This window comes from Trichoplusia ni, chromosome 14, assembly GCF_003590095.1.
Source record: "Trichoplusia ni isolate ovarian cell line Hi5 chromosome 14, tn1, whole genome shotgun sequence".
In the NCBI taxonomy this organism is placed as follows: domain Eukaryota; kingdom Metazoa; phylum Arthropoda; class Insecta; order Lepidoptera; family Noctuidae; genus Trichoplusia; species Trichoplusia ni.
In genome coordinates this window covers 4,697,403-4,707,941 of record NC_039491.1, presented here as the reverse complement: position 1 = coordinate 4,707,941, position 10,539 = coordinate 4,697,403, and the positions used below count along the sequence as shown (strand labels likewise).

Genomic DNA, 10,539 nt, shown 5'->3' with positions numbered 1-10,539 from the left:
AGTTACTACCGTTTTTAGTACACGACCTATACTTTTATACATCTATTTTACGCATTTTACTGCAAAGGATATGAAGAATTCACTTGCATATTTGTCACTATATTAAAAAAATATGGTCTGATTATTGTTTGTAACACTAACAGAGTTCGTGTAGAGAATGTTTTGAACGCTCTACTACCCCATTTCTTCACTAATGACGTCATCAAAGAGTATATAGATAAACATGGTTCGTTGACTAGTGTTGCATGCACTTCACACGCTGAAACTGTAGGAGTTTATTATCAACGTGATTTCTCTTATTCCACAATTACGCCATCAAAGAAGCCATTGCACATTCAATGGCGTGGCTATTACTGAAATGGTTTTTACTTTATTAACAGTTACACAATGTTTACATCAATTAGGCGTTGCTACCTCTTTTAATGCTGACGTCAAGAATCCGTACATTCAAAGGCTCTTCTTATGAAAATATTGTTCTTCACGTAACGTTTATATCAACCAGGCGACTCTACTACCTTCTCTTTCAACGATGACGTCATCAGGCGGTGAGACGGTGAGTTCAGCTGCTGCAGCCACAGCAGGCGTTGTAGGCGCTTCACTCACCCTGCGTCGGGTGAGTGTGCGCTGTGGCTCCAGTCATGTACCGCTATCGATGCGTGCACAGATCGCTGCGCTAAGTAGTGTAGTGACTGCAAGCGCGATTTGAACGCACGCAATTATGACTAAATCGCGTGATGATGGTAGCGTTTCTTCTTCTATAGGACCGTCTCTGCAATCATAGGAAAAGGAGACAAATTTATAGTTTTTTATCTAAGTAGAAGCTTTCCTGAAAATATAATACATAACAATATCCTTTGTCTTACAATTGTGTTTACTATCGAACGGCAAAGTTGTCAAAGGTATGAATTGTTAATGCATTATCATTTAATGGCGACACAAGATAGAATACCGATCGATATTTAATTGAATATACATCAAGAGCGATTGACAATTCAGCCTCAGCCTTGAACCAGTTCCAAAATTAGATAATTTTATCGGTCAAGGTGCCCGATGTCTGATTTTAATTTTTATCACACTATACAAGCTTATAAAGGTCGAACCTATGCACCTGTCCTTGAAGCTTGCGTTGAAGTTCGCTTCATAAAGCTTTTCAAAGACAAACGATTGAATAGCCTTTTGTAGCAAACTTCTAACAATATGTCGGGGGCGGCAGGCCTGAAAGTAGGCGTGGGCGTGTATATATATTTTTCTCATAAAATTATTATACCTAGCCCTAGGGCCTATTGCAGGTAGAGGCCTTTTCTTTTATACTCTTCGCCGACATGTTCTTTTCCTTTTTAGCCTGTTGCAAGGTCCCTTTTCTTTTTACGATAGATCCTTGTTGTGAATATACTGAAGTTTCTTAAAGTTTATTCCTCGTTTCTTTAGCTCTAAATAATACTGACAGTAGAATCTGTCTTGATACCTAGCTGTTTTGCATACTACCTACAAGTCTGTATAATTTCATTATTAAGTTTTGATAACTAACGGTTTGAATAATAAACAGAGATGTTGATTTGATTAATTAAGTTTATTCATTAGAAAATAATAATACCTACTGTAAATTTCTTGGAATTTCGTCTTTAAGAAAAATGGCTTATAGCTCGTAATGGAGATAGATGATCATTTTAGAGATATAGATTTGTAAGAAGTGGAGTTATAACATTCTTCCGTTATCCCAAACATTTAGGTACAATATTAAAAGTAGAAACTTTACAACGATTTCTAAATAACAACAAATTATGGTAAAGATTACAAATAAAACATAAATACTAATAACGATAAAGAATTAGAAAACTTAAACTTAACTCAAGTTTACCATTGGAAGGGACTAAAATTATTTCAATTTTTAGCCAGATTTAGCATTTCTAGTAAGATATTAAAATATTAATAATTATAACAATTAGTATTGCAGTAACAACACAGAACAGTAACTTCTGAAGTCAAGCCTCGTCAAACTTTGACCGAGAGTTTCTCAGAATTGCTAACGAGAGCTTAGTTTGTAATTATTTAGATGCATTTGGGCATAGGTTTGATGCAGCCCGGTTCAAAGGGTGACAGGAGGTTATGACACCTGGAATTGTAAAGCCGTGTTCAAACGGCATATTGTAGCACTAGGCATTTTGCGTGTTTCAGGTTCAGATAAGGACTTTACTTGTGAATAGGTAATTTGATATTGTTGTTGTTTACAATTGAGAATATAAAATTATTTCAGAATATCTGAAAACTTTAGATTTCTTAACGACTTAAATTTTATATACTGTTTAGTGATTTTCCTCCTCTATCGAAAATTATTCAAACATTTTAGGTATATCGGTAACGGTTTGAATTTCCAATAAAGGTTTATTTCGGATATCCAATGGGTTCGGTTACGGAGCTACATAACATACGTGCAGGATCTGTTTGCCTTGTCTAGCGTTGCAAGATTCTGTAGACTGAAATGGCGAGACTTCGCTTCGCTCACCACGTAAACTTCATTAATCTTTGATGTCACGTTTATCGTCATCAATCAGAAAATGTTTTCAGCAACTGTTTACTCCTACTTTTACCAATTTCTACCTCGCCCTCTACCTATGTATATGGTGAATTATTAGAGTAAAAACCAAATAGTTGTTTGAATGTATTATCTTGGTGGAAAATTAAAATAAATGCGCAACTTAAATCGTGAGCTACTAATATAAACAAATGAGTTCACTACTGTGTAGGATTAAGGCAAGAATTAAATTAGTTTAAGTAGGACATAATTTGATGCCATACATCAAATTTTATCTGATAAAATGACGTGCCGTTATAAATTTTCTGACATAAAGCCCGTTTTCTACTTAAATACAGTTTGCCGCAATAATCCAAAACAGATGCATTAAAGATTGATAGCGTTGAAACGCAATCAGAATATACTTAGTAGGTACGTACCCATGATCAACGCCTGGCGGGTCCAAGATAGTTCTACAGCATTGTACCACTAGAGCGACAAGCATGCACGCTGCGGCTGCCCATATTATAGTAGCGGCACTCGCTTTGTTGGCCGCCATCCCCGGCATTGACGTCCAGCCTCGTGATGTGTGGATAGATATAGCTGGAACAATGAACGTAGGAATACTTGGTATATAATAATATAATAATATTTGTTAGCTGAAGCGTAATATTTATTAAGTTTATGTTTATGTAAATGCGAACTCTATGAGTTTAAAAAAATCTGCACGTATAATAAAAAACATTCTATATGAAGTTAGCGAACGTCGCAAAAGGACGATACTTTTTGTATCGATTACAATCCCGTAACATCTTTATTTAAGAACCTTATTATTTTGCCGCAATTAAGACTTCATATAAAGCCAAGCGTCGCAGATTCGATCCCCGCGTGGGACAAGCATTTTTGTAATCTGGAAACGCTTGTTCCGAGTCTTGTGTGACTTGGATGCACAACTGAAATTCCAAAATGCAGGAGCGGTTACTTAAAAAAAGATATTTTATGATGTTCCCTGTAAATAATTTCCAGTTAGAATTTATAGGTACACATTTACTACAAGTAATTAATAAGTTGCCGAGACTATTAATCTAGCAATTCTACTAAGTACTACTCTTGGATTAGTCAATCTACGGCCATTAGACATCGAAATGTAAGTAATTAGTATATTTCGAGCCGTATAAATGGGGCACGATACGTCTTTTAATGTACGTTACTTATTTATTAAAGTACTTTGCTGCTTTTAAATTAACGAGACATACCAGCGTAAGATCTACGTAATTGCACATAATTACAGACTATATTTGTTAATGTAATAAAAAAGAAACATAATAATGACGTGTGTATTTATTATTTCTTCTTTTTTGGCATTTTTAAAACTATTTTATAAATTAGTTTATCAAGTGTTTTTGGATTCGCAAGTCTGCTGGAAGACATCTGTCTCTAAGAGAAATTTTGTAACTTCTATACATCAATACAAAACAGTGTGTGTAGGTATTAAATTGTTAATATATTTACATCTCAAAACATGGTACAACACTATCTACAAAAATTAAATATATATTTTTGTTAATGCTTATACCTGCAGCTAAAACTGTGATGGCTCCCGCAGGAATCCCGAGCCCCATGTTGAACTTCTGCCTCTCTTCTATAAACGCCACGCTGCCCATCACCATCGCTGATATGCCACATACTATCTGCAAGCAAACGTTCTGTTACTATACACAATATAAAATTTTTGGGTATGAATTCAGATTAATAAAGTCAATTATGTCTTTTTCATAATCAGTGAAGTTTTAAGAAGTTTTTAATCCATGGCATGGCACTTAGGTCATACATCAACCTGATCCAATGAAGAATTTTGTATCTTTGTTTTTTGAGTGAGTAAAAAAAGGGACTTTTTTTTTTAAATCTATATTCTATATCTATCTATATTAATATATAAAGCTGAAGAGTTTGTTTGAACGCGCTAATCTCAGGAACTACTGGTCCAAATTGAAAAATTCTTTTTGTGTTGAATAGACCATTCATGGAGGAAGGCTTTAGGCTATAAACCATCACGCTGCGATTAATAGGAGCTAACATATAATGGAAAGTGTGAAAAAAACCGGGCAGTTATACCTAAATCATAACTTATATCTTCTACCCACAGGGACGAAGTCGCGGGCAACAGCTAGTTATTTCTAAAATTGTTTTAGTACATCAAAAGTTATTCCTACAAACTTCCGTTCTAAATATTATTAATTTAGATTTGTCAAACAGTGATATAAAGTATCTCTATTAATTCGAGGATCAAAACTTTGATGAGAAGGTGTAACTAAATAATCGCTTTCGTAAAGCTTATAATTCCATTATTACTAGTAATGGGTTATTCAACGCGACCAAAAGCGATATTGGATTTTAGTGAATAATCTCCGTGGGTTGGGTCTAATTATAATGACTTTGATGTAACTTAAATCGACGTTGAGATTAATATCCATTTGAAATTCAATTTATACGCAGTAGTTCAACTGAGGTCCTATATTTAGTAACAAAATCAGTTGCATTTGTGAAAGAGATACACGCTTTTTTTTCTGGGCGTAAAGGCTAATGTCTCCAACTCACGCCGAGGACATGACATGGGGACATATCGTACCATCACCTAAAAATATCCGGAACCCCTTCTACGAGCCTGAGAGTAATTCTAGATGCACAATACTACTTAAAAAAGGGTACGGCGTGAAAGATACGTTTCAACAAAGACAAAACTCCTGCTTTTCATTCTTAAAGTAAAACTGGTGTAGTTGTGGAAGTGTGACGCAACTCTATGATGTTGTGTGTTGTCTCGATCGCACTATTACAACCCTTGCTCTGTTATTTCAGTTCGTTTCAGGGGATCCCGAAAACAATAGAACTATTAAAACCTTTTATTTGAAGATCGTTAAAGACCCCATCGTAAGACTTTATGGCTTAAGCTACTAAGCAAAAATTACCCACCATTCGTAGGAGCCATTGTTTGTTAAGGTTCCTTAAGGAATTAAGAATTTCGTTTTATTTTTAGCAAAAAGAAATGTATCTTTATTTTATTCCTATGGGTGTCGTTAATAGTCGCTGAAGAGGTTTCGGCATTCTGATACAATATTCTAATGGGCAGGAATCTCATTCTGTTTTAACAATATTTTAGGTATATAACTTACTTTTTTTCAAGGTTTAAATGGGAAGATAATATTTGAATTATTTTTAACAAAGCTTTTCATTTAATTTATATTAGTAATAGTAGCACAGATCCAACTATTTTACTGAACATTAAATGCATGTAATACTGTCTTAGCAACAAAAACATACAAAAAAGTTCAAATAAAAAACTACTGCGTCAAACTTGATGAAATTTTAATAGTATCAAAATTAAATGGCAGCTTTATGTGGAATGAAAAAAGAATAAACACAGTCCATAATTCTGAGGTAAAAACAAAAAAATAATACAGAAAATACCGACGAATTGACAACTTCCTCCTTTTTGATGTCTTTTAAGAAAAGATGTCTTAAATGAAATGATAAGTAAATTTTCATTTCATTGTGATATTTTAAGGCAAATATTAACTTTAAGTTAATTGGAGAAAAACATGCAAAAAAAATATATCAACTGTTAAGACTAACAAAACATATTTTATACTGAACCGTATGAAAACCATTTTCCCGTTCTTTCAGCGATCAAAAATCTCCACAGTTCGATTTATATAAGATACGTTAACTCGAAGATAGACCGTAATCAGATTGAGTGTTGAGTGAAGATTTTGGGGCGACTTAATCCAATCATGGTCTTCAATAAAATGAAGGTAATATAAGAAATAACTTGGAGAAAGTAATTTCAATTTGGTAAGTTATCGTTGAAAAATAGGGCTAATTAAAAGTTGGACATGTGGAAGGAATAAGATAGAAGCTGGGGAAACTTTTATGAGCTACTTTCTCGTACAAATTTTACTGGAATAATGGCTCCAGCGTAACTCGCAATTATAAGGATAATATAACCTACGTCTTAGATAGTATATGATTTCAGGTATTTTTATGTTGAGAAAATCACTAAAGCAAGAAAGTTTAGGATGCTCGATTTCGTTAACTGAAATAAAATATTCTTGGTAAATCTTCCAGTTGTTTTAATTCGCCATTCCGAGTGCTTAAAGTGATTTAATACTATTGATACACGACCAGCCCCAAAGGCATATCCCATCCGCAAAAAAGGTTTTGAAACGATTCCTAAAATGCTGGAGATTTTTACAAAAAATAACAGTATTAACAGACGATTTAAGAACTCAATTAATACATTCTTTATTTTTCAGGTCCATTTTTTTATTTTTTGAGCAGTGTTAGGTATTATTGATTTGTAGTTTGTAACTTAATCATAACGATGAGGTTGCGATACATAAAAGGGCTACAAAATAAGAAGCTTATTTCAAGAATGCTAAAGTTCCGGAATTTCTAACATATGTTGCTTTCAAACTAACCTCGTTTGTACAAGATGGATAGTAGCTAAGGAAAACCACAGCGTGACGTAAACTTCAAGTTTCACGTACTTTACAACATTAAAACCCCTTTTTACTACCTATCTATCCTAACTATCTAATTCTATTGATCATTCAAAGGTGCCTTAAAATATATAAAATTTAAATCAAAATGTTTTTTTAGTCTTATAGTGCTTTTAGGCGTACTCTCGAAGGCTCTCAATATTACGAATACCTAGTCACGATCTACGGATCAAGTCAACGTTAGGATCATAAGAAAACAATGTAAATAAAAAACAAAACTAGCAACACATCTGACATACAACAAAACAATCATAAAAAAGTATATTCAAAATCACTCCTATCTGATATCTGTGAATATCGTTTGTCGACTGGTATCCACAATCTAAGTTTGCGTTTACTATTAGACTACTGTCTTGTCTATTAAATATTATAACGCTGTATTTCAGTCTACAATGCTGGATATATTTAAACCATGAATATTCAGTGAATCTGTTACAATAGCTGAGAACTTTAGTAACGAATATGAGCTAAATAAATTAAAATTCTTGGCTTCTTGGCTTTGTGGTTTCAGTTAATAGGAATCATTATTGAAGATCTAATGTGGCTTTGTATACAACCTAGAGTAAGGTTAGGTTCATATATTTTCCCTTGCCTTTATTTTATTTGACTATGAGATAAGAAATCAATGATTTGTTTTTTGTCATGTGAGAAGACCTCTTTGCTACAAACGGAAATAATCATTCATCGTGATAATAATAACTATCAATTATCAACAATAGCTTATGATTTGTGAAAAATCATATAATTATAAATATCCCATAATCATCAAATAATATGTATTCCAAAAAAATATATTCAGAACAACACCAAACATAGGAGACTAACTCTTAAACTTTTGTAGTCTTGTGTTAAATTATAAACAAATATATTTTTGTTCTGCAATAATTAAATAACACATGTCGGTTGTTTAAAGCATTAACAAATTCATTTAAAACACGAAACGTTAAATCAACGCGAAATTAATTTTATGCATTAATTAGGTTGACTAAACTTATAATGTAAGCTTTTAAATACAACAGCTGCAATAAATGCGAATATTATGTTAAGCGGTATGCTATGATAGTGGTACTTGAAAGTGACATCTGTAGTCACAAGTCCTCGAGGGCTAATTTATTATGATGACCGAATACAGCCAGCGAAATAAGTTAATCAAAAGATTTTCAAATCTATTGTAGAATTGAAAATGATAAGTTGTTGCTGCAATATTCAGTAAAAAATAGGCTTGATAGTTGTATAGTTATAACATGCCAGGTAATTCCTAGTAGAAATTAAAACAATCTGCATGTAGCCAAATGGTATTATAGGTTACCACCAAACCCACTGGTGAGCTACGTGTGCTCTGCGGGATCGATCCCCATGTGGAACTTACATTCAAGCGAAATATTTAACGATTTCGATATTGATCTTGCAAAGTTAAATACTGAATTAATTTTTATTTTAAAACCGAGTAAACGGAAGTAAGCGTGTTGTAAATGAATGTAGAATGAAATTTGTGTCAGCATAAGCTTTGCTAAAGCTAAAAATAAAACTGAAGTGTTAGACTTAAGTGTGTCGTTTACTGCAGGAGAGAACCTACAGTTTTGCTACGTTATGAAAGCAAGTTGAGCCATAAAAAGCAAAATTTAATGTCTGCTAAGCTTTTAAGACTCAAAACAAGAACATTAGAGATCAGGCTCTACCACTGGTTTATTTTAAGGAAAAAAACTACTAAAACTAGATTAAAACTTATTATGCGAAAGTATGAGTATATAAATTCTCATTTATTTTGTAAGAATTAAATTGAAAGTGTGTTCAAAAATCATTCATAATATAATACAGTATATCAATTAATAACACAATTTAAAATGTCAAAAGAATCAAAAACAAGTTCGACTTGTTATTATTACAAAATAAGCTTACAATTAAGAGCTTTGCTATAAAAACTTATCAAAACGTTCTATCCAACGTAGAGCCCTTCAGACAATATCGATCGTAAAAGAAAAAAACCCATTCAAATCCCTATCGCACATTACTCACCTGTAAAACTCGTAGTCGTAGCACCAGAGCGAGAGGGTACCCGAAGCCATGACGAAATATCGTGCTGTCTCGCTCCCCCGTCAACGGAGCTGCTGACTCCTTCCGCCGAGACAGGGCACCCTATAACAATTAATCAGTTTAAGCTTTCTGAGAACAACCCGGATTATTCGGCTTTGAAGATTTTAAAAGAACTGGGCCAAAAGCATAAAGAACTTGGCTATTTAATTTTTACTAATCTTTTCAGCGTAAAAATAAAGTTAGAAACTTAAGTGTGAATGACATCTTTGTGGTCAAATAATATTAGACCTTTTAAATTCGAGGGACTGAGTTTATTTTTATTCTTTCGCTTTTCTTTTGTCTCGGCACACATATTATAAAATAAGAATTATATCCAGTAAAATATTTTTTTTTTCATTTTTCTTTCTACATGAACAAGTAAATTGGACTATTAAGTTACATTAAAAATCTATCTGAGCTTACTCTAAGGTTGTATTTCAACGGTTTGTAAATTGGGTAAAGCTTCCTATTAATATGTGGAAGCATACCTAACTTGATTGGCTTTGAGCCAACCTGGTGCTGGAGTAAAAGGCTAAGTACTGAAAAACTTGGCAAACATTGGGGTGACACTATTATTCACATCGTTGATTTTTCAAAAAGACGATTGAAAAATTTAGTTGCAAGTCGAACATTAAACGAGTTTCTGAAATTATTTTTCTAGCTTCTCGATGTACAAACATGAACAATCGTATAAGAACATAGTGTCTGCTTAAGCACATTGTTTGTAACTTTCATTTTAAAAGTAACTCTATTTTAAAACTGTTAAGGTTGGTTTTTATTTGTCATAGTGTACGCATTATGCAGTCCGCGATGCTCTATAAAGTTCCTGTCTTTATCTGTTGGTACTACCTGGTACCAGAATTGTTGACGCATGCGTAAAGAGTAGGCAACGGTTTGTTTACTAATCAACCCACAATACAGAGACAATTTGAATTACCTCTACGTTGTTCAGTTTAAGTAATTTTTTAAAGTTTTAAGAAGAACGAAGAACCAATACCGGTAAGTAATAAATGTTCAAATATTTATTAAGTGTATATAATTTTGAGTAGCTAGACTGTGTGTCATCTTAATTACCTTTGGCTGCACAAAAAGTATCATTCATTAGAGAATAGAGAATTTTACGCATGTTTTTGTACCCTAGCAACTACATTAATGTGTGGTCAGACAACCATATATCTCTCAAAACTATGAATTTTTTTCACAAAATAATACATGTAATTAGGAGCGCAAGAAAAAGCGAATTAAATAATAATATGTTTGAGCGCCAAGCTTCAAATTTTTACTACAAATGAACTTAATGAAAATGAGCGAACAATTCGTCATTAAATTTGACGTTTCTTAAAATCACGTAAATAATCTATCATATTCTAATGATAGATGATCACCAGGCACCTGTGT

At 33.1% G+C, this 10,539-nt stretch overlaps 1 protein-coding gene across 1 annotated transcript in view; it reads right to left on the bottom strand.

The window, feature by feature from the left end:
* Positions 1 to 299: 299 nt before the first annotated feature.
* The window catches only part of LOC113500597, a 46,546-nt gene continuing 36,306 nt past the window's right edge, over positions 300 to 10,539 (bottom strand). The window contains exons 3-6 of the mRNA XM_026881451.1: positions 9,085 to 9,204; positions 4,089 to 4,203; positions 2,953 to 3,115; positions 300 to 769 (exon numbers count right to left, since the gene is read on the bottom strand). Of these exons, the coding sequence (XP_026737252.1) occupies positions 637 to 769; positions 2,953 to 3,115; positions 4,089 to 4,203; positions 9,085 to 9,204 (531 nt within the window). The 3' untranslated portion in view covers positions 300 to 636. The remainder of the gene's footprint in view (positions 770 to 2,952; positions 3,116 to 4,088; positions 4,204 to 9,084; positions 9,205 to 10,539) is intronic.